Genomic DNA, 25,335 nt, shown 5'->3' on the forward strand with positions numbered 1-25,335 from the left:
GCAGGAACTTGAAGAGAACCAGCGTCCATTCTTCAAATGCAGCTGCTGGGTGTGGATGTCCACCAGACACTCGGTGTCATTTTGCGCAGCCACAAACGCCGCAATGCACCAGCGCGCACACAGCGGGGCTGCTTTACACGGCAGGAACCGGCCATGTCTCTTTTACCATTTCACTTTCGGGGTCTTAGCATTTTTCTACAGTGACATGTATTACTTAGAAAAATAGGGTTGAATAAAGTTAAATATAAATATGCAGCTGAAAGCTTGTGTCTTACTACGGCCTCTCTTGGGAAGGTCCTGGTTTTAGATTTTGATGCTGCTCAGTGAAGATCATATCGTGTCAAGTGTAGGCAGAAGTGAGAAGGGGCCTCTCCTGAGTGCCCCTCCCTGACATGGGCGCCAGGACCTGGTCCTAGTCCATTGACTTCAACGACCCCAAAAAGCCACCTATCATCCATGAGTGAGACTCATGGTGATTCCAGGTGCGGCCAAGTACCCCTGGGTGCCACGGGTCTTCAGAAATCGAGCTCCAGGCCTTTGTCATGCGTGGCTTCTGGGCAGACGCGAACTCCCAGCTCCTCACAAAGTCTGTCTTTCCTTAAAGGTCCCATCAAGCCTCCTGACATCTGCCTTTCCCCCAGCTAATAAGAACGGTTTTCTTCTCCTTGCAACCAGTGGAATTATTCACGATCCAGTATACAAATGAGGTCAGGGGATTTAAGCTGTTTAGCAGCTTAAAACAACATGCATTTATTACCTCACCATCTGGCTACCTTCCTCCTCAGGAAATAACTTTGGCCCCAGAAGCAACCGTGATAAGCTCCTCAGCCCTTGATCTCCGGCTTCTCTTCCACCTAATTAATGATCACATGCGGGCGCCCAGCCTTTGACTGGTTCATTGAACCCCCACATTGCACACCTGGTCCAAAGAAAACTGAGGGGTGCCCTGTCCGACTGGGAAGGCCACGCTCATTGCAAAGGGCTTCGGCTCAACGCCAAGCTAGCAGGCTAGTTTGACAATACTTTGACAAGCTTCTCATCCATAACTATCCCATCTACATAGGATCCCCTTTCAGTTATGACAATAATCCACCCTCCAGACTATTTGAATGTCTGTGGACCAAGCCCCATGGTGGGTGCCACTCCTGAGTGGAGTCTGGCTCAACGGGAGCTCAGGTCTGTCAGGGTAGCACGGGGCTTCCCACGGTGGCCAATGCTGGGTTTTCACCAGTAGATCATCAGGCCTTTATTCTGAGGAGCCTCTATGTCAGTGGTTCTCAACCTTCCTCATGCCACGACCCTTTCACACATGTTGTGATGACCCCCCCCCCCCAACCATAACAGTATTTCCATTGCTACTTCATCACTGTCATTTTGCTACTTTTAGGAAATTGGGTGACCTCTGTGAAAGGGTCATTCAACCCCCAAAGGGGTTACGACCCACAGGTTGAGAACCGCTGCTCTAGGTGGATTTGAACTTCCAGTCCTTTGGTTTGCAGTTGAGCACAGAACCTGTGCACCAGTAGGTACTAGTAATAAAGAAACTCGTTGGGTCCAGTTGGGGAGACTGCCTAAAATGTAGATGGCTAGCCCACAGCTGATCTGGACTGAGAGAACACAACCCAGAGGGGCTCCGGCCATGGCTTAGTGGGTGAGTCCATAGGAGGTCTATGGGAAGGGGGTCTCCGTGGAAAACAGGAGAGAATGTAGTGTTTTCTAGGGAAGAAATGAGAGTTCTCAGATAACCAAGGGCCAGAGGATGACAAGGGGCAAGGCCTTGGAAGGCATGCTAAAAACCACGAATTTTAATATGATCTTCCTCATCAACCACATTCCCCTGGGAATCTCGAAGGGCAAGTTTCTGAGTGACTCCATGCCCCGGACAGCCACAGCTGAGATCCGTGAGTGTGACTTAACCGCTGATAAGTCAAACAATCCGCAGCGTTTGTTTAGAGGGGTCTGCCAAGAGGGTTGACGATCTCCAGGCTAGATGTCTTAGAGACGGTGGAGACTTAGGGGAGAGGCCGTAAATGAGGCCCCAGGAATGAGAAGCATCAAGGAAAGGGAAGAGGAAAAGAGGTGGGGAGAGAGAGGCAGAGCTGACTTTCCAAACGGAGAGCTGAGCTCGAAGGACAATATTGTTACTTCACATACAAGTAAGTGACCCTTACAGCTGAGCCGTGGCTGGGAATGGTGGGAAACAACATGGGCAGAGGGATTTTGCATTTAATCCAGAAAGGGGTTGGATCGGGTTCAGACTTCACCTGCTCGCATGTGGGCGCAGTAGCAGCCAGCGTATTCCAACCTCAGCATCTCTACCCAAAAAACTCAAGTCTTAATGGCTACACCATTTCAGCAGTGATGAAATGACAGAGGGGAGAGGAAAGGCCAGTAGGCATGCCTAGAGGGAGGGAAGGATCTTAGGTCAAGAACTGAGCTTATTCTTCCTAAATTAGGAGACAACTCTATCATTGCTTCATGGTCAAAAGACCAGTGACACAAAGCCAGTCTTCCTGGGTGGAGTAGGAGATTCCAGCCCAGGGCGGCCAGAGGCATGTGGCAGGTCTCACCTGAAGCTTGGGAGATGGGGCAAGGATAGTCTAGAGATGTGCACTCAGGGGCAGGAAGTGAGGCCCCGGCATGCCACCCTGGGTCAGACACCTTATCAGGAATCTAACGCAGACAGCAGCAAAGTAAATTTCAAATAGGGAAGATGATGTGAGCCAGGCGGCAGGTCATGTGAGATAAACACCTTTTATCTCATTTGCTGTCTTTTGTCTACGACATAGGAGGGTGGTGAAGGCAAATCTGGGAGAGAAGAGGAGCCATCTGCATTCAGCAAACCCCTGAGCACCTTGTATGAACGAAACTCTGGGGCGCTCAGCTCTAGGGAAAGAACTGCCTTACGCTACCACAGTGGTTGTAAATGTGGGCCAAGGGCTCACAGGGATCCAGGTGACAGTGGAGAAGCGCCCCACAGAGGGCTCCTGCATCGCCAGGGCTGCGTTCATCACAGACACACTCAGTCATCACGTAGATTCTGATGCATAGGTAGACGAGTTAAATGGCAAACCTTCTAGTTGGCAGCTAAGAACATTCCTCCAATTCTCCACCAAGGGCTCATTAGGGGCTTCTCCATTCCCCTCCCGTGGCACTCATTTTACATGAAGATTCCCACCAAAGTCAATGCCTTAGTCAAAGTCAATGCCTTAGTCAAAGCCAAAGACTTGGGGGGGAGGGGGTCGAACGACCTTTTTGCAGAGGTCACCCTATTCCTAACAGTAGCAAAATGACAGTGATGAAGTAGTAACACAAATAATGTTATGGTTGGGGCGATCACCGCAGCATGAGGAACTGTATGAGGAAGGAACCGCATGAGGAAGGTTGAGACCCACTAGTCAGCATAGAACTGCCCCGCACGGCTCTTCGGAGTACACTGCAGTTTGATGTAAACAACCCAGTGAATTATGTCCTCCTCCCAACCACAAGAGCGCCCTGTCCCTGGTGTTTGGTGAAGTGTGCTCTACAGCTCATGAAAAGCACCCAGTATTTGTATAAAAGCACCGTCCTCTTTCTCCTTTGCAGCAGCTGGGAGGTTCCAGGCACCAACCTTTTGATGAGCAGATGAGCACTTCGCCACTGCGCCGCCACCACTTCTGTCTTTCCATAAAACCAACAAGCCAAACCCAGTGCCATTGAGTCAATGGGGGCTCATCGGGGCCCTCGGGATTCCAACCAAAACCACACCTACTGCCATTGAGTTGATTCTGACTCCTTGCGACCATGTGCCGGGTTGCCAAGGCTGTTCATCCTACGGGAGCAGCCACCTCCCTCATTCTCCCAGAGCATTTGGGGAGTTTGAACCACACACCTTGCAGCAAGCAGCCCGATGCCCAACCCACAGCACTACCAGGGCTCCATGGAGACTGTTCTACAGGCAAACGCTTCATTCTAACACAGATGGAGTTTGAATGGGGGCAGAGTGACTCACTGGTTTTTGTTTTTAAAACAATTTACTGGGGTCTCGTACAGCTCTGATCACAATCCATCCATCCATCCATCCATCCATCCATTGGGTCAAGCACATTTGTACATTTGTTGCCAGAATCATTCTCAAAACGTTTTCTTTCTACTAGCACCCTTGGTATCAACTCTTCATCTTTTCCCTCTCCCCCTCCCTCCCTCATGAACTCTTGATAATATATAAATTATTTTTTCATGTCTTACACTAACATGTCTCCCTTTACCCACTTTCGGTTGCCTGGCCCCTGGGAGGGGGTATATGTCACTCACTGTGATCGGTTCCCCCTTTCTCCCCACACCTTTCCCTTCCCCTCCTGGTATGGCTACACGCGTCCTGGATTCCCTGTGTTTCCAGTTCTTATCTGTGCAAAGGTGCACGTATTTAATGAGAACCAGAAACGTGCCTGCAGATGAACAGGAGTGTTGGAAGGAGCTCAGAGTTGTGCGTAAGGTGGAGGCACAGGTCCTGAGGACACTGGAGAAGGCTCCTCTGAACCAGCACTGCAAAGACTGAGAAGTCCGCCGTGCTACGAGGCGCTACGAGTTATCAGTGAGATCAAGACCAAGGCACTCAAGCACGAGGGGTCAAAGCCCATGCTTCCCCGGGAGGTCTTTTCCTGTGTAACTAACTCCTCTGGGTGTCCTCAAGGCCCCTTGTCCTGAGGCAGCTATTTATATTTCAGGTGGTCAGGAAAGCTGAGGTGTTCTCAGTATCTCAAGAGGGAGGAGGCAAGCGGGGCTCACAGCCAAGTGCCTACTCTCTTGGGAACATTTCCTGAACAATCTGCGAAGTGGGGGATTTCCATTCACTGGCGGAGATGAGGAAACAGGGGGAGAGGCCCAGTGATTTCTCTGGGGCAGCCAGGTTCTAAGTGGGGGAGCTGGGATTGGTCCCTGTGGCCCCACACCAGCTACGTATCTCAGAGGAAGTATGAAACACAGGCAAGGAGAGGCTAGAAAGTAGCAGGGACAAGCAGTAATGGAGAAAATCAGACACTGGGTTCATTTCTGGTGGCTGGCTCTTATCTGCACTGGTAACTGGGGAATTTAGGGTGAAGCGGGTCCATTTGTTCTCAACCAGCACTTCCAAGGCTTCCCTCCAACTGGGAGGAAGAGTGGGGGTAGGTGGGGTGGGGGAATGAAGGCTCCTCTGTTGATGGACTGACTGTCATGGAGGTGATTCCAGTTCGGGTGATCCAATAGGACAAGGCAGACCTGCCCCTGTACACTCCAAAGAGGAATGTTTATGGGAATAGAAAGAGTCATCGTTCTCCGAAGAAGAAACCAGTGGTTTCAAACTGGTGACCTTGGGATTAGCAACCCAACTTGTAACCACTAAGACGCAGGGTCCTTGGCCTTCGGGTGGAGACACAGCTCTGCAGCTGGCTGGGGCAGGAGGGAGAAAGATGATTTCAATTTCAGCCCAAACTTGAGCTTCTTTCAGTCACTTAGAGATAATTATGAGGCCCAATATGCTGCAATTGAACTCATTCTAACATTTCCATCTTAACAAAGCTTCATCCAACTTCTCAAAAGCTTTCCTCGTCTCTAAGACTAAGCACACTGGGCTCAAACCATACTGGACTGATGGAATGCCAGATCGATTCAAAGCATCTGTTATAACTCCAGCTGCTCTCATTCAGCTTCAGTGGGGGCCACAGTAGCGAGCGGGGAGGGCAGTGGGCCACATGTGTAGGGCATTCAAGCTCAGGTTTGGCCCAGATTGCTTTTATAAACAAGTTGTAAACTAACGTTTGAATGCGATATGGGGTATTGTTTTTGCATTTTCGGCAAAGGTTCTCTTTTTCACTCTGTTACTAGTAACATCACTCGTCTCTTTTTTATCTTTTCTTTCGACCTGGGGTTGATGACACTGGAAGTCTCAGCTCTAGTACTCACCAGCTGGGAAACAAAGTTGCTGCCAGAGACTCCCCCAAAGACCAGTCATATATACAAGTCCTTCTTACACTTAAATACTGACATGTGTTACATAATAAATTCAAAATGGGGTGACGGATCCTTCGGGTTAAATCCAGGTTCATTCGTGTTTTTACCGGCTATAATACCTACCTATGGATGACTACAAATCAAAAAGTACTGCAATGAAATCGCGAAAATCATGTAAACCTTAGACAAAGGTATATTAAAACAGGAAGCGATTATTTTCAGGCCACCATCTACGTGTTTCTACTGCTGAGGGAGCCGGACCCTCTCGAACCCACCCCCAGGATTCTGGAGTCTTCGACTTACATAGCAAACTGGCAGTGTGAGCATCCTCGAGAAACCCAAATCTTGCTCCTTGTGAATATTCTTTGAGTTTTCGGGAAAAAAATTCCGATGGGACAAGATCTGAGCTGGAGGGTGGACGGGGTCACATGTTTCCAATAAATCCCCCAAGGACATAGTCGTTGCTGGCCTCAAAGAATGAGCGGGTACACCATCCTGATGGGGACAAGTTCTCAGCACAGCCTTCCTGGCCTGTTCCTCACCAAGCATGTTGTTTCCATTTTCTGGGGGGAAAAATAAGTCCCCATGATTGTCCCATGTCCTTTGAAACATATCAATATCACTCCCTGGGGATCTCCAAAAGCAGTCACTGTAACTTTGCATGGCCTCTCTGCTTTGAATTTAACTGGATCTGCACTGAATGGATTGCTTTCATTTCTTGAAGGCACCCTAACAAGAAAGACTAAGACAAGTGCATTCCCGAACTTGTCCCCAGCCGTCCATTGCTGCCAAACCCCAAACCAAACTCACTGCCCTTGAGTCCGGGCCAACTCAGAGACCCTAGGACAGGGCAGAACTGCCGTGTGAGTTTCCCAGATGGTGACTCTTGATGGGGGTAGAGCGCTCCATTTTCCACCCGAAGAGCAGCTGGCAGTTTCAAATGGCCAACATGGCAGGGAGCAGGTCATTGCATACCCAGGGCTCCCTGCAGATGTGGGTGAACCCATCCTGTGTGGAGTAGACGTGCGCATGTCGGCCCTGGAAGGTTCCGACTAGCTCAGCTAGACTTACTGACGTACCTTCCACGTCAGTACCATTTCATGCTTTCAAATGACTGAGGGATAGCTAACACAGTGGCAGTCTTTTCTAGTTCAATAACTTGAACTACAATTTTGACACAATCCGAATCTCCTGAAATGTTCAGGCTATGCTCCAAGGAAAGAATTAAAAGTCATATTTTAAAGACCAGCATATGCTTTATTTCCTTATGTTGGATTCCCTCGTGATGATATTTTATGCTAACTCCCAGAGTAAATAGATTCCAGATTTAATGAAAGAGACAGATTGTTTTAACAACAGCAATATCAATATAGTCAAATATGAAAAATTTAGCCTTTCATGCAACCACTTCAGGGCGATAGAAGCCTGGGGACAGTATGCCGAAATCCACTGACAACACAGAACACAAGCCATTGCTTCCTCAATATCTGAAACAGGAATGAAAACAAAGGGAGAAAACCACAAATCTGTGTAAGATGTAAGAAAATATATTTATTTATTCATGACAATACTATGGTAAAACTGTTAAATACATGCATGTTTTAAAAACAGACAGAAGTAACATCTTGAGAGTTAACAGACAAGCATACTAAGTTTTACATTGACGGTGTCTTAGTAATGGGTTACATTCTATGTTCTTGCTATAACCGTGTTCTCTAGGAACTCTGGAAATAAATTCTGAAATTATACGATGATATAAAATGTTCAAATTTCCCACCCGACCAGCAACAGAATCTCCATATTTTCACAAGGCAGGAAAACACTTCAGGTGTCCTCTCTGGACGTGGACCCAGCTTTCTGCCCAACTAGGAATTCTGAGTCTGTCTGCGTCTCACAAATGGATTGCGGTCGGCAGTTTGATTCTTATGCGTGCACACTGACGTGTTTCCTGAACTGATCAGATGTGGTTTTAGGCACAGCACATCACACCTGATGGTTTGCGTTAGAAACAAAACCAAAATCTGTAGTGGTAACACTTTGAGAAGTGAAAAAGGGAATCGTTTGGGATCTGCGGCTCCTCCCCAAGCTCTGTCAGCTACCTTGAGATGCCCCTGACCAAATGAAAATTAGGAAACAGTAACCAGCATTTTTTTTTTAATGAAGATAACCAACATCTCACATTTCCTTAAAAAAAAAAAAAGAAAAGAAAAAATCCAAACACACATTCTACAAACAACCATATAAAAGGAAAAACTTCTCTGTTCACAGTATGTATATAGTTCGTAAACACTCACTGTAATGCAGTTTTGACAAAAACAAAAGGTAGGATTTTGGAGCATCACAGAGACCTCGGGTGTACGGCCAGCTGGCTGAAATGGATCAAACCATGCGTCCCCGCGAAGCAGAGCACTGCTTTAACTTTGGACATGACACACACACTCTCCAAAGGTACCACTGCTAAACTTAGATGTCTACCTTTCTAACAAGGGGCCCTGGTGACGTGGTGGTGAAGGGTTTGGCTGAGAGTTGAAAGGTCAGCAGTTCAACCCCAGCAGACACCTCGTGGGAGAAAAATCTGACAGTCGTTGCGGTATAGATTTTAGCATCAGAGACCCTTTGAGACAGTTCTACTCTGTCCTACGGGGTGTCTGTGGGTCCAAATCCAACCAACAGCAACAAGTTTGGGGTACTCAAGCTTTTTGATTCGCTTTCCAGTCAGGCCGAATTCTAGTGATTTCCAATTGAAATGTGTTTCAGGAAAAGCCATGCACCTTCAGGGGCAAATCAGGGGGACTTGGTGGCACCATTAACTGCACGGTGCATAGTCCAACCTCCCCTTCGGCTCCATGGGACAGAGACCAGCTGCCTTGTCCTGTGAAGATGTACAGGTTCAGAAACACTTCAGAGCTCTTGTACTCTGGCTTCCTGGGAGAAGTCTCTATCGACCAAGCCCTCCCTCTCCACAGCTCTCCCCGGTGTATGGGGCTTTTGTGTGGAATGCCCTCAACTCTCCACAGCGTGACTCCCAGTTTCCCCTGAAACATTCCTAGAAAGAACAAGAATTACACAGAAGAAACGACTAGCTTCAAACATTGGAAATAATGGGGGTGGGAAGATACTTGAAATTGACCCAGAAAGAGACTATTTGGAAAAGGGAAAACTTTCTGAAAGCACTTTGCAGTGTTCATTTCTAGGAAAACTTGCAAACACACTACTGTTAAACCTACCAGTGTGAAACTTGCCCACATTTTATGGAAATTGTGGTGTCATCTAAACATGTTCTGTTATTTCCCAATCCACCCATTGGAATGCGAAGAAAAAGTAATACTTCGGGTCAGAAATTGGAAGTTACCCATTTAAAATGGAACAACTTTCCAGGGAAGCCTGTTTAACATCAACAAGAATCTCAATAGATTTCAGTGAGCCTTCCAATCAGGCAACAAAGTCTGACAGGCTTAAGTGCAGCATCGGCTCTCTAGTGCCAGGCTTCTTTGTTCTCTCTCTCCTCGATTCTGGTTGGCTATTGCAAAGCCAATCTTGGTAGAACGAAGTCAATGAAATGCAACAAACATCAATTCCCATTTCAGCATCGATACCTGCCTCTGATACATCTCTTCATGTTGGAAAGCAGTGAAGGACAACCCAAAAAGGGTGACTGGAGTTATTTCTGATTTTTCTTCGGTTGGTATTCCATCACCATGGTTTACCCAGACTAGCCTTTGCATTTGTTTCAATTGTCTTCAGCTAGGCATTTTCACAGAAAAATTATGTAACTCAGAGTATTTCCCTCTTAAAATACTACCAATGATTAAGACAGTAAGATGTTGCAAAGTCAGAATTTGTCCTGCATAGCTAAACTGTTCACAACTTGGACACTTTTAACCCAAAATATGAACATTCTTAACTGAGAGACAATTACGGCCTACAATTCTTGAGGTCAAAGCAGTAGGAACTGCAGAAAACCAGTATCACGAGGTTTTGGAGGGTTTAAATCAAATCGCCCCTCTCCCCAAAGCGTCAGTGTCTACAGCAGCGGCAAAGTAGTTTCTTAACCCTTCGTACTAGCATTAAAGAGTAAGTTGCACTTGTATAATCGTTCACAGGAATATCATCATGAATCATGAAAGACAAAGTTACTAATCAAAAAGGAACAGAAATCTAACCACCCTAGTGAAATAGGTTTGAATGTTATTAATAGCCCTGCTGCGTAATCCCGGAAGATACAAACTAACCAAATGCAAACAAGCTCATTTCTAATGATACTCCAAGGCTAAGTCTAAAAGACGCCTTTCCAGCAAGCTTGGATACAAATCACTTTTTTCTGGGAACAATTTTCTTCTGGATAGAAAAGATGGATAGGGTCCGATGAACCTCTCAGAGCAGGAAAGACCAGTTTCAAAAATTGCCATTATTTTATCAGTAGCATGAGCCTTTGATATGAATTGAGCTCACTCATAGTCAATGCTGTTTGTCAGGACATACCGCATGGGGCCAGCACGTCCTGTCCCAGGTTGTGTGGAGCTGTCAGGTGCCATTCACTCACGGCAACCTTATGGGTAACGTTGGGAGATGCTGCCTGGTCTGACCATCTTCATGGGGACTGCTGCATTTGAATCCACTCCTTTGCCGCATCAGCCCACCAAACAAAAAGCAGCTATGGCAACTTACAATTGGTGAAGCAAGCTATTTCCTGATGCCAATGAGCTCTCATCCTGCAGTTTTCATTCAGAGTATGGAGTCATTTCAGAGTAAAGAATGAAATCTTTGAACCAAGAGTCTCAGATCTACATGTTCACAGATACTCAGATAACGATAACAGGGGTTAAGTCCAGTAGCGTGTACACCCTCTGTGACAGTACGAAGCCAATAAAACATTAATTATTCTGAGACCAACAGCATCCTGGTAGCTCAGGATCACACACATCATCGTGGAGTGGGGCTCAAGTTTACGTTTCAAAAGGAAATAAGACGTCTTGTACAGGGCACACCAACTTTAACCCAGTGCTAAACAAAGAGCAGCTTAACATTTAAACAATAATGAAACTAAACAAAGGGTTGTTTTGTTTTGTTTTCCATTGAATTATATTCCTGACTATACAAAACTTTGGTGACCTTTTTCTAAGGACTGACCACAGGTGAAGAAGTGCGTTCACTTTAAAATGCCTCCACCTGGATTTCAAATTCTTTGGGGAGAAAATATTCCCGAGCATCCAACTATATCTAGTTTATCCAAACGCAGGGAGGGCTGTGATTTCTGTAAACAGGATGGCGTGAAGACAACTAAGAGATCGCAAGCCACATTTCCAACAAGAATTCAATTTGCATGGCGACTGAAATGTGTGACTTGTGTGGCCCGTTTCTGAGAGTGCCACAGCACTGGATGTTCTAAATGAAACCCTTTAACTCCATGAGCCGTGAAAGTACTGCTGGTACGGAAAACGAGGCTGGTAGTTCCTCCCTTCAACTTTTCAATGAATAGCTGCTTCTGTTTCGGCACTGCAAGAACAAAGCACCTCTATCACACAAGCACAGAAACACACGGCTCAACTATGCAGATACTCCAGGCACTCATCTCAAAGCCAGGGCGGACTCCACAGGTTCAGCAGACTGAAGGGACTGCAACGGCTGTGTGTACTGATCCGTGGATCCATGCAGTACATAATGTCCAAAGCCAATGTCATGTCAAAAGTCCAGCTAGGACTCCTCAGGCTCCTTTTTATCTTTGACCTCTTTTCATTGGGATGGTCACTCACAAAAGCAGCCCAGTTTCCTGGCCCATGCCTAGGGCCCCATTCCTCCCCAAGGGGAGCCTGGTTTGAAATATGGCTGAGAATTTTGGATATGAAAATGCAGTACTAGTCCACAGACAAACTGCAATGAGATTCGAGTTCAGACTTATAGAACTCTCTGTCCAACGAATGGCTTGATAGAGGAGAAATGGATTGTCCCATTGCTTCCCAGCCAGGAAGGCCTGGAAGGATGGATCAGACTCTCCATCTCTCCGGGTAGGCCCTATTCTGAGGAAGGAGCTAACCTGAGGTCGAAGGACCACTTTGGGACCATCTTGCACACGTGAGTGTGGGCCTGGCACTGGTGAACAGTACACAACGATCAGAAGTTCTCAGTGCCACCAATTGGGCGGTGTCCATGTAGTTGTGTCCTTCCAGCCCTCCTTGTGTGAGCTGCCCCACCCACACCCACACCCACACCCACAGGTGAGGCCAGGAGAGGTGCTAACAGCAACCTCAGAGGCACACAGCAAGGCTGGCCATCTTCACTTCGGTGGAAAAAACTAGGAAACCCTACTTAGTGCCAGGTTTACTCAGTTGCTATTCTCCCCCACAAATTGGGGGGGGGAGGGGAGCCATGGTGGTTAGAGGGAGCTTCCTATTCATTAGACTGGTGATCCCCAAGTGTGGGCTCTTGGAATTCCTGAGGAGGGCAGAGCAAGCAGCATACCAAATCTTTTGTACAGCAAGAGCAGTGACGTCTTGGGCAGGCTGAAAGGATTTCAGCTCTCCTGGGAGCTGGGCAAAGATACAGAGGCTCACAGTGGAAGTGCACGCACATTGGCAGGGGGGTTTGCACCACTGACCTTGCAGGTAGCAGCCCACCACCTAACCCACAGCACCACCAAGGTCCTTTCTATTGATTGTAAAGACCAAAGAACCCCTTGGGGCCTTTTCCTGCTGACCTTGGGCTAGCTTATTTAACTTTCACCTCCTCAGCAAACACCTACCAAACCCAAACCAAACTCACTGCCACGGAGTCAAAGCTGATTACAGCAACCCCATGTGGGTTTCCAAGACGGTAACTGTTTATGAGAACAGGAAACGTCGCTTCAGACTGCGAACCATGTGGGATCACAGTCCAACTCTTAACCATTCTACCACCAAGGCTCCAGCAAACACCAAGCTTTGTGCTAATAAGATGATGAAGTACATGCCTGCTGAGCCCAAAATTATGGTAATGCCAGGCTGTGCAGGGTGAGGCAGGGAGGCAGCCCTAAGGGGCAGAGTGAGGAAAGGGGCAAATGAAGACGAGAGAAAATTCTGGATAGCTCTAGTTGGCTCTATTTCTCACTGGTAGTGATTTCTATGTGCTCCCCAACAATACAGTTTCCATACACTCTGTGTGAACCCAACCCCTTGTATTTCATTCCACAGAAGTCCGGGCCTTGGCAGAATTCCGCCCCCCCCCTCCCCCCGCCCAGAGTTAAAATCAGGATGCTGAAGCAGAGCATCCCAACACGTTTTCTCTTTTCACGCTGTGGCTTTTTGTTTACAGCATTGTTTTTAATATGCATGATGAGCTAGGGGGTGGGGGGAGTTAAAACTAAAAACAGATGCATTATTTGCTAAATATTCCAGAACCCCAGAGAGCTTTTTTAAAAAGGCCTATTTCAACTTACTCGGAGATCTGAAATTTTCAAGTACTTTTGCTGTAACTATGGAAAAACAAAATACCGTAAGCAGCCTGAGGGCAGGGAAAATTCAAAATCCACTTTGGGGCTTTCATTTTCGACTTCCAGGAACCACCTTAGCTCTCGAAGGCACTCCCGCAAAAGAAGGCCAGGCTGGGAGAAGAGGCTGTGCTCGGGCCAGATGACAGGGAACCTCTCAAGCAAGTTTTCCCATCCACTCAAATGGGTTTGGGGGGCATTTTATAAACAATAGCCCTGTGTGTCCTTATTTCTCAAAGAAGTCTGATCTCCTTAGTTTCATATTAAAAATTAATAAGTGGATCAGGAGTCAGGACTCCTGATCATGTGGGAAGGGGGAAACTGCCCAGTCTCACAGCCAGTAGGGTGGCTGACTCAGAGGTGACCAAGGATTCCCCTTCGTGGGTGACAGGAGGTTCAAGGGCACCAGTTGCTTGGGAGGAACGAGGGTCAGTTAGAGGGGCATACACAGCCAAGGATACTAGGTATTGCTTAGTAGTCTCAAACGGCAAATTAGGAGTGACTCATATGCTTCTGAGTAATACTGAATAGGGGATATACTTACACCTATTATTTGTAAAAGACACTGTGTCACAAGGTAAAATTGATTTTAAAAAAAGCTTAGGTCTATAGTTTTAGAAATTTGAATTTGAAATATTAGAGGAGCCAAGTGGGAAAATTAAAAAGGAAGCCAGTACAAAAGTGGAATGAAAAAATGTAGCACAAGAAAACCTCCCATCATCACGCTAACAGACAGATCTGGAAAACACCATCAAAGCAAAGTAATGAGCTTCAGACTGGGGCTGGTGAGTGTCGCACTCGCTTTCCACGTTTGTACCCCTGAGTCAACTATGTCACAACCACCATTCAGTAGGTACAGGGACCGGCACACTTTATCAGGCAAAACACTAGATGGCTGTCACTACGGGCAAAGAAAAAACTTTATATTAATTCTTATAGACGTTGGAGAGAGAGAGGAGGGTCACCTGGCATTTGAAAATCTGTGCTCGGTTTTCAGCGTCGGGGCGGCCTCATCATTGTCTGTTAAGGTGATACTTTCCGTCCCTGCCTGCCAGTCGGCTGGGAATTCCATAAAGTACATACACATGTGCGGAAACCATTAACAACACAAGAAAGGTCAATGTCTGGGGCGGAGGGGGCATGTGTTGTTTTGCATGGACTAGACAGACAGACAGCACTTGTCTTGAAATGCTTCCGGAAGGCTGAGTGCAGGAGGGCTCTTTGGCTCGAATCACAAGCAGCTCCCAATGATGAGTTCAGGGGAGGGAATCTGAGTTACTGGACTTTGGCTTTTAGACTGCAGCGCAGGCGCATTAACACTTGTAGTGTAGGGAGCGTGGTGAAGGGGCACCCCGCTGACAGTACTTCTCGGGGGTCCCTCCAGGACCGCCAGGGCGGGGCTGTCGTGGCAGCCCCGCGCACGAAGAGCTTATTGAGATGGCAGACTGAAGTGACCGGGCGACGCCGCTTAGTCGTTGGGCTTGTTCTGAAAGAAGTTTGTAAAGGACCAGCCTCCTCCGCTTGATTTGGGAGAGTCTTCATCTTTCGGGGGGATGAGAAACTGCCGGGAATTGATGGAGCACGGGCTTCCAAAGGAGACCACCTCGCTGTTGCTGTCCGTGGACCGTGGCGAGTCCGGGGAGACGAGAGCCCACGAGGCCACGTTGGCCTGAGGCCTGTAGCCCGCCGTCTTGTCCAGGTCGTCATCCTCGGCGGTCTCGTCCTCCACGGCCGGCGTCACCGGGAGGTGCATCTGGGGCTTGTAGCCGGAGCCCCCCGCGGGCTCGGCCTCCACATCTTCTCCAGGCTTCGCCTGTGGTTGGTACATCGACTGCACGTCAATGTAGATGACTTGGGCAGGGCCGCCGGCTTCATCGGCCGCGGGGTTCGGGATTTCCTCCTCAATGATCGGGGGGCAGTAGGACACCACCACATGGTTTTCGGGCTCTGCTTCCGAGCCGACTACCGCGTGCTCAGCCACGGGGGAAATGATTTCGGTATCTTCGATTTTAGGCACGGTGGATCGCGACTCCAGGACCTCTACGTTATTGGGGGTGCAAGGGTTCATTTCCAAGGTCTTCAGGCCATTGTTCCCCTAGAAATAAACATGAAGGCATGGGTTAATAGCGGCTGCGAAGCCCCTCTACACCCGGGGCCGTCCTAGCTCACGTGCCCCTCATGTAAGTGGAGGGGTGGGGACGGGGACACGAGTGCCCCCTCCTCCTCTGTGCTGCACACGACGGGCAAGGAGGCCGCTCTCCCTCCACGTCCACCCATCTGCCCTGCGGTTAATGGCAGTGGGATGGACGAGGAGAGCCTGGGGCAAACCGCTGGTGAGCAACACGTTCACCACTTCAGCACATGTTAAACATTGTCGGCTCAATACATTTTAGCTAAGATAGCATTTCCACACTCAAGAGAGTTGCATGTATTAGTTCGGAAAACTCAAAAAATAAAGATAAAATAAAAAGGTGGGTGAGGGGAGCACAAGTGGGCAAAGACAAAAGACAAATAGAAGAAAATTCCAGATTACCTCGCAGACACTCTTTTGAAACTGTAGTGCTTTACAATTTTCTGGATTTGGAATATCAGGGTAGAAGGTCTCTTTAATCCTTTAAACGAAGAGCGATTAGGTCAATTTAATATTCAGAAGAGTATCCATCAGATAAACAGGTAAGCAAACAAATCCCCGGCACACTGACATTTCGCGTGGACTTTTCTGCTCATGAGCATCTGAGACACAACGGGCAAGACCCTTAGGAGAGGTGACACACTAGGACTTTCTATGCGTGCAGTGGAGAGGTCCCAGTTTGGAAATAATGGTCACCAGCATTGCTATTTCAGCAACGCTTTGGTTGGCGGTGTCGCTCTAGGAAATGGAGTGCAAGAAGCGGTGAGTGGGCTCTGAAGCGAACAGCAAGCTATAGGCAGAGCCGGGGTCAACTGCAGCACCCTGATCGCTTTCCCTGGCCTCGCGTGGCGTATGGATGCAGTGCTCAAGGTTCCAACCGGAATGAAGACTGCTGAGACCAAAGAAATGACCTGTCTCCTTAGAACACTAGGTTGTCTGGGATAGGCAGTTCAGAGACCATCCGGATATCCCAAATGGGGGAGAGAAAGGCAGGCGGAGACAGGCTTGGAAGCGTTCACGGGTGTGTTTACTCTCAAACTACGAACAAGGGAGGAGTCGCCACGGAATGTTTTTCTCTATTCCTGATGGGTCTGGGGAAGAGACGGGGTGGGGGTGATGTTGATCTAGATCAGTGGTTCTCAACCTGCGGGTCTCGACTCCTTTGGGGGTCAAATGACCCTTTCACAGGGGTCACCTGATTCATAACGATAGCAAAATTAGTTATGAAGTAGCAATGAAAACAATTTTATAGTTGAGGGGTCACCACAACATGAGAGATTATATTAAAGGGTCACGGCATTAGGAAGGTTGAGAACCACTGGTCTGGATGATGCAATTCTGGTGTGACTGTCAACAGGGTTAAAGGTGATTGTAAAAACTGTAATAATAGAAGGTGTAACTGAAAGACGCGGACAGTTAATTTTCCATGTATGAAAGAGAAATGGCCAGAAGAGCCAGATGGTGCTCTGTGGTGAAATGAAATTTCTTAATCATGCTACCCACATTTCCGCAACTCTCACCAAATGACTGGGTGGAACTATGCAAATTAAGCATGTACAACACTAGCAGAAGTGGCTGGTTGATTTTAGTTGCCTCTCCCGCGGCAGTAAGGGCCAGCCACCTCAGCAAAAACCATGAGAAATGGAAGGACATTCGACATCTCGCCTGAAGTGGCAGAAGCCAAGGCCAGAGGCACTGGAGGCTTTGGCACAGAGACCATGAGACAGAACAAAGAACTAAGCTGAAGCCAGAGGCCAAAGCCAGGAGACCACGAGACAGAACTGGGGAGCAGTTTCATGACACCATGAAACCGAGCAGCAGGCAGGCAGTCTTCTTGGTGTACAGAAGCAGAGACCAGGGGGACCCCGTGGTTGAGAGGCTGAGAACAAGAGACAGGCTACTGGCTGAGAACCAGTGACTATATCCTTACTGTCTGCAGATCCTGACCTGTTAACTTCCGTAATAAAGCCCCATCACTATGCATTTTCTCTGAGCTCTGCGTGACTACTGTAACAAATAATCGCAGCCAGCACTGAAGCAGAATGTGGCTGGCATCAGAATGGGTAAAGAAAAATGGAGTGTGGAGGCATGTCTGACCTCATGGCAATAGAGAAGCCAGAGAAAGTCAGATATGACCCCGTGCCTTCCTCACACTCACATCACATACGCTGCCCTCTGCAGAACTAGTCAGGGACAGCTTCCCATCACTCCCTAGTCTACTCCTAACAGCAGGATCTGCATTGTTAGCAAGGGAGAGCTGGGGTGCTTTACCTACATGGTTAAAAAAAACCCACCAACAACAATAAAACCAAACGGGAGTAATAAAAGGGATTATCATGTATGTATCAGGGAGACTACACTTGCTTTACTGAAAAAGAAAAAAATGTTATTCATCTTTGAGTAAAAACAAAATGCAAGAGAAAAAGAAAAATACTACCACCTGTTGTGGTAGTTATATAATCTGGTGTCAACTTGAGACTACTCAAAGTGAAGTGGTGGAGTTTGGCCTGTCAATCAGGTCGGTTTGGTGACATCATTCAAAAGCACTATGGTGATAAATAGCTCACTGGAAGCAGGACACACATTCATTCCCTAGGAGACATTCCTGTTGACAAGCCACATGGAGCTACGCTGATAAGTCAGAGCCCTAGAGCTGGAGCAGTCACATGGAGACAAATACCAGCATTGAGATGCTTCTACCAACACTGGATCCACAGGACTTTCCACCCACTGGCCTGTGATCTTCTTGCACTTGGTGTCACTACATGACTGAGTGAGTCTAAAAAGGAAGTTATGGACTAGTATCAACATATGGGACACTGTAGGACTTATGGACTTGATCTGGACTGGGCTGGGATGTTTTCTTAATATACAATTTCTCTTGGATATAAAGTTCCCTCTTACACACATGATTGTCTATGAATTTGTTTCTCTAATCAACCCAGACTGACACACTTGCTTCGTGTGTAGTGTGCTATTTTTATATTTTTAACTATTAAATTCATGCAGGAAAAACAACTTTATTAATGCAAGTCTGAAATGCGTTAACTACTATTATAAAAATCCCAAACCAAACCAACAGCATTGAGTTGATTCTGAGTGGTATTGACCCTAAGGTCACCCTAAGGGGCAGCTTCATCTTTCTTCTCTAGAACCCCTGCTAGGCTCGCTCAGCGGGTCTTTGGGTCAGCAGCCCAACTCATAACGCACTACGCCACCAGGCTTCCTACTAACTACTGTACACCAAACTCACTGCCACTGAGTCTGTGACGACTCATAGAGACTCCGGAGAGAAGAAGAGGTGCCCTGGTGAACTGATGAAATGGTTAACTTTTTATCATCAGAGAAGCTGGATTGTATGTGGATATATGGACCACAACTCAATGTAAGGAAGACCAAAATCCTCACAACTGGACCAATAGGACCAGCATGATAAACGGAGACGACAAGGGGGGCGATGGGAAAGATTCTGCCTTACTTTGCTCCACAATCAAGCTCATGGAGCAGTCAAAAGGCCAGAAGACACATTGCTAGAGGGACATCTCCTGCACAAGAGCTCTTTAGTATACTGAAGAGCAAGGGTATCACTCTGCGCAGGAAGGTGCGCCTGACCCAAGCCATGGCCTTCTCCATGCATCATGTGCGTGTGAAAGTTGGACACTGAATAAGAAAGGCTGTAGAAAGAATGGATGTATTTGAGTTGTGGTGCTAGAGAAGAAAACTGAAAGTACCATGGGCTGCTGAAAGGTAAAACCCATCTGATTGGAAGAAGTCAGGCCAGAGTGCTCCGCAGAGGCAGGAAGGCAAGATATTGTCTTACATACTTTGGACATATTGTCAGGAGACAGTATCTCCAGTCCCTGGAGGAGGACATGAGATCTGGCAGATTGGAAAAGAGGAAGGCCCTCGACGAGGCGGACGGACACAATTGCCGCATCAATGGACTCGGGCGCGGGAACAATTGTGAAGGTGGTGCAGGACCCTGCAGTGTTCCAAACAACTTTTTATGGGAGTAGAATGCCTCATCTGTTTCCCTCGGACGGCTGGTAGTTTTGAACTGCTGACCTTTAGGTTAGCAGCACAACGTGAATTGCGCAACCCATTACACCACCAGGGCTCCTACTGACTACTCTAACCTCACTACCATCAAGCCTGTTCTGACTCCGAGTGAGCCTATAGGACAGGGAACAACAGCCCTTGTGGGTTTCAGAGACGGTAACTTTCTATGGGAGTAGAAAGCATATTTTCATTCAAGATTCATAGCGTGCCTTTTATTTCCTCTCTAGGACGGCATACGATTGCTAGGAGATGGCATCATCCACTCAATGGTTTAACTACTACACTCCCTCCTTATTTTGTCTTGTTTTCCTTTGGGGAAGGGGGTGGGGCTATACTGAGATGGTTGGTTTTAAATGTAAAATTCAGTTTTGATAATGAGAAGATGGCTACAGGAACCTGATACTTTTTCCATTACACAGCTGGGCTCTCCCAGTTCACAAGCTGCAGGTGGGTAAGGGAGGGCGGACTCCGGGCTCTGTCATAGGGCCAAAGGGGATGCAGCTCCCCCACCCCACCCCATCAGCCACTCAGCTCCGGTCACATTCTCTCTCGCTTTACTCAGCCTCTCACCCCTCCTTTGTCACTTTCTCCAGAAGGTCTTGTTCCACCCATTTCTGGGCCCTCACAGAGCCGTTCTCTCTCCCTGGAACACTCACCTCTGGTGACTGGGCTCAAATGTCACCCCTGCAGAGAGGCTGTGGCTGACTGCCCAGCTTAGCAGACACAAGTTCCCCCCGCTCCCCTCCTCCTGCGGCCCCCGGCCCCTGCTGCACCCTCTGCAAACATGTGTACAGGAGATACAGGCCCCATCACAGGCCAGGCTGGTTTGGCTGGCAGTGGCACACATCCCCTATGACATGGGAGGGGTCACTCATACTTGACTAGATGAGTGAATGTCCAGGCCCAGTGAAATGTTAACCATGAAGTTACACTTAAATCTCATATATAGCTATGGCCCTAGTTAGACCTGTTAGTTCCCAACCCCCTACCCCAATACAATGCTGTTACTTAAATGATCGGTTAAAAACAGCAGGGCAAAACGTCTTCATTTAATTTAAAGCCCTTGGAATAACATGCTGAATTCCTGCCAAGTATGAAATTCAACATGAAATCTGACTACAGCCATGACTTGTGCTAACTCACCACAACCCCAGAGAGGCAGATGTCCGCGTTCACACAGAGCCTAAAGGACCAAGCCCCAGAGCACAGCCACACGAGCGATAAATGCAGCCCCGTTACCATTCTCGCTTCCGATAGCAAAGGATACTGGTGACCACTCCGACTATGACAGCCACGGCCACTGGGATGAGGATGGCGATAATTAGCCCCACGGCTGAAAAGAGAAGTGTGCACGTCATTAGCATCCCCGCTGTGGGTCGCGAGTAGAGAACCAGTGTGCACACAGCACAGGGTTGGCAGGTCGTTTTAAAGTGCTGCCAAAATGTAAGGTAAAGCATCAGTCACTTGAAGGCCCAACCCCGCTGCCACCCGGGCTGTTCAACTCATCGTGATCTCAGACAGGGCTTCCAGGATGGTGAGTCTTTCTGCTGAGAAGCAGCTGGTGGGTAGGAACCACTGACTGTGCACTGAGCGGCCCCAGATTCACTCAGCCTTTGGAGCTGGGCTTCTCAATGTCGCCACACCTCACATTTCACATTGGGCAATTCTTGGCTGAAAGCAAGCATGCTCTGATGGCACAATGATTAAGTGCTCAGCTGTGAACCGAAAATCCAGTGGTTGGAAATCTACCAGCAGCTTCATGGGAGAGCCCACCTAGCAATCTGCTCGGGTCAAAATTTCAACCTAGGAAATGCCCTGGGGGCACAGCCGCTCTGTCTGACAGCGCTGGGATGAGTCAGAATCCCGTGATGGCCCCCAACACTGGCAATCTGGGGCTGTGGAGGGCCTTCCTGTTGGGAGTTTGGGAGCCTTTCTGACCTCTGCCTAATAGATGCCAAGAGCACCAGGCCCCACATGACAATAAGCACGACTGACACCAGACATTGCTGTGTCTGGCAGGGTGCAGGTGAAGGTAAGCCACCCCCAGTAGAGAACCACTGCTTTGGAGAACCCCATCTCCTCCGTGCCAAGAGCTGCATGTGACCCCCAACTCGGCCGTCACGTCACAGCAGTGAGGCAATGATGCTGGAGAGCTACGCAACTGCTCTTCTCTCTCGCCGCATTATGAATGGGGCACTCAACAACAAAGGGCTTGTGTGATCTTTCTCTCACTCTTTCCATAAAGATGTTAAAAAGCAGAGTTGGAATAAATCAAAACCCAAACCGACTGTGACCGAGTCACCTAGAGTTTTTCAGACTATAAACTTTTAGGGGGCCAGCCAGCCGGCCCTTTCCCTCCCTTGGAGGGGCTGTGGTTAGCAGCAGCCCTGAGCACCCCCAGGGCTCCTGGAGGGAGAAGAGCTGAGATAAATCAAAGCCACACACAGTGACTTACATCAATATGACAGGAATTTACACCTCTGCCCCGCAGACGCACGCCTATTGCACAAATGGTTTGTTTGGTACACGAGTTTCAAGTGACTGATAAAAATAGATGAATAAATAAGAAGGCACCTTGTAAGCTCCTAACATTGTCTTCCATGCAACATCTAAATCAAACAATACCCCAATTTTTATTTTAAAAAGCAAAAAACCCTACGTTTTTCCCCAAAACCAAAATTGCTAGCAGCACTACGCACTGCAGTATGGATAACAGCTGGACCAGGGCGGCTCACTTACAATTCTCCTTTGTCACCACGTACATGCTCTTCTCGGGCCCCATCCCACCGTCCGTGTAGGCCCGAAGCACCAGATGGTAACTCGTTTTACCTTGAAGGTCAGCGATTCTCAATGTCTTCTGAGATACGTCCGTAATGTTCTTCACCTTGATGTCGGCGCGGCCTGTTTGCAAGATGGAAGTTATTATGACCAAGCGTCATGACTTCTCTCATTAGTCATGCTCATCAGACTGCTACTCACTGCCACGGGGACTGTGGCCCACTGCGACCCTACAGGATGGGGCAGCGTCCCCCCGTGGCTTCCTCAGACTGCCACTCTCGACAGGGGCAGAAGGTCATGTCTTTCTCCTGCCCACCAGGCGCCCAGACCCTTCGGAGTAACAGTGGCTGCTGGCCACGTCAAGGACCCCAGACTTTGAAGGCAGCTAGAGCCATATTCCAGCGATACCGCCCCAGTGACTAGCGTTCTGGTGGGAGTTCCATCATTTAAACCATTTTCAACTTCAATCTCTCCAACTCTTAAAGAGAACATCGCTTTTTACCTCACAGGGCTTATTACGCAAGCTCTCATGTCTGCTGCACATGAGGGGATCACCACCCTCTCTCATACTAAGAGCCAGAATACCATAACAGCCAAGTCAAAGGGTCAGGGCACTATGGCTCAGGCTGACGCTGCCTGAGTCAGAGTGAGGCTCCAGGGCAGAACCCTCAATCCCTGCAGAAAACGGCTGTGTCCCCACGACTCCCCCCCCCCCCCCCGGGCAGTGAAGAGAACACCATCATGTTCTTTTAAATACAACTTGTGACGATCATTTAAGAGACTCGGAAGTGCTAAATGGCCCCCAATAGAAGCAGAAGCGCCTGCCCTCTGCCGATGATCATGGTTTTCAGATCAGTTACTTGGGGTATTTAGAGCCACAGCTCAAAACAACACACTCAGCTTGCTAGTTCTTTCTTTCTCAATTGTGCTTGTGTTGTTGTGGTTGTTGCCAGGTACCCTCAAGTCAGCTCTGACCAATCGAGACCCCATGCACCTCAGAAGCAAACACTGCACAGTCTTGTGCCACCTTCATGACTGTTTAATGGGCCTGAGCCGATGGATGCAGCCACTGTGTCAATCCAGCTCATCAAGGGCCTTCCTCTTTTTCACGGCCCCTCCACTTTTACAACAATGATGCCCTTCTCCAGGGACTGGTCTCTCCTGACAATAGGTCCAAAGTCTGCAAGAGGAAGTCTTGCCAGCCTTGACTCGAAGCAGCACTCTGGTCTTACTTCTTTCAATACAGGTGTTTGTCCTTTCGGTAGTCCATGTTCAACATTGTTCTCCAGCACAATTCAAATACAACCATCCTTCTAGTGGGCTTCCTTTTTTCATTGTCCAACGTACACATGCATGCGAGGCAATGGAGAATTCCATGGCTTGGGTCGGGTGCAACTCAGTCCTCAAAGTAACATCCTTGCTCTTCAATACTCCACAGAGGTCTTGTGCAGATTTACCTGCAGCTGTACATCTTTTGAGCTCGTGACTGCTGGTTCCAGGAGCATTGATTGTGGATCCAAGTAAGACAAAATCCTTGACAACTTCAACCTTTTCTCCATGTATCACAATGTCACCTATGTGTTGTTACCTCCAGTTGTGAGAAATTTGGTCTTCCTTACATTGAGTTGTGATCCACACTGAAAGCTACAATCCTTGATCTTCATCGGCTAGTGCTGCAAGTCCTCCTCGCTTTCAGCAAGCGCGGTTGGGCCATCTTTGTATCGCAGGTCGTTAATAAGCTTCCTCCAGTCCTCATGCTGCACTCTTCTACGCACAGTCCAGATTCTCGGATGGTTGGCTCAGCGCTCACGCATGAAAGCGGATGCACGGCTTCAAAGGTCGGGCGGCTGGGTAAAAAGACGGAGCCGCCTGACAGTCCGGCTCCTGCCCTCCCTCCCCACCTTCCACACACTCAACACAACAGCTGTCAGATGAAGGGCTTACATGAGTGTGACCATACAAATAAGCATTCCTGCTGAGGTGCGCTGCGTCCTATGGTGCTTCCTTCGTTGTGTGATGTCCTTCTCCCTGTTGTTTAAATGCCTTTGTTATTGTTGTTGTTGTCATCGGGTGTTGTCTCATCAGTCCAGACTCAGCGACATTGTGCACAACAGAACGAAATGCTGCTCCTGTGCCATCCTCACCATGTAAATGTTTGAGCCAAACGGAGCAGCCACTGTGTCAATCCATCTACGCGGGGGCCGTCTTCTTTTTCGCTACCACCCACTTCACCAAGAACGATGTTTTCCAGATTCTGGACCTTACTGAGAACATGTCCAGTGTGTGAGACCAAACCTCACCGTCCTCATTTCTAAGGAGTATTTTGGCTGTATGTTCTTTCCAGAAACCCCTTTCCCCCCATATTGGTTTTCAGTCTACCATACCCTTCAACTATCACTCAATATTATTTTCCAACAAAATGGTCAAATGGGAAAAACCCAGCCCCACGTCCCAGGAGGTCTCCCAGGCTCCTCCTGCAGAACCTCTGGGCAGCTGCCCTCAGGGTCTCCTGGCCCGCTCCTATCTGCTCCCCGGGTCTCTCTCACTTGCTTTCCTCAGTTTGATACTCAGCTTTGGCTGCCTCCTGAGAAGGGGAGCAGGAAGTAAATATTTGCAACCTTGCATGTCTGAAAGTGGTTCTCATTGGTTGACAGGTGGGCACAGTATAGAATTTTGGGTTGAAAGTCATGTTCATTCCTCATTTGAAATCATTGCCTCTGATTCCTTTCAGTGGGTGGTCTGTTGTTGAGCAATCTGCTGCTAGTCTTAATTTTTTATCCCTTATACATGGCCCTTTCCCCTCATCATTTCTAAGACTATTTTTGGATATACTAGATGCTCTGAAGTTTCTTGGTGATGTACCTTACTGCAGGTCTTCCCCCTACCCGATCCCCCAGGGATTTCCCTGTGAACTTGTCTCCTCCAGTCCTGGGGG

At 48.2% G+C, this 25,335-nt stretch overlaps 1 protein-coding gene across 2 annotated transcripts in view; it reads right to left on the reverse strand.

Annotated features, from left to right (window-relative positions):
• Positions 1-7,206: 7,206 nt before the first annotated feature.
• Positions 7,207-25,335, reverse strand: part of LIFR (LIF receptor subunit alpha) — a 90,725-nt gene continuing 72,596 nt past the window's right edge. For both annotated transcript variants that reach the window (XM_075540956.1, XM_075540957.1), the window contains exons 17-20: positions 22,362-22,523; positions 20,862-20,955; positions 15,966-16,044; positions 7,207-15,527 (exon numbers count right to left, since the gene is read on the reverse strand). In XM_075540956.1, the coding sequence (XP_075397071.1) occupies positions 14,901-15,527; positions 15,966-16,044; positions 20,862-20,955; positions 22,362-22,523 (962 nt within the window). In that variant the 3' untranslated portion in view covers positions 7,207-14,900. The remainder of the gene's footprint in view (positions 15,528-15,965; positions 16,045-20,861; positions 20,956-22,361; positions 22,524-25,335) is intronic.

This window comes from Tenrec ecaudatus, chromosome 2 (genome assembly GCF_050624435.1).
Source record: "Tenrec ecaudatus isolate mTenEca1 chromosome 2, mTenEca1.hap1, whole genome shotgun sequence".
NCBI classification, from domain to species: domain Eukaryota; kingdom Metazoa; phylum Chordata; class Mammalia; order Afrosoricida; family Tenrecidae; genus Tenrec; species Tenrec ecaudatus.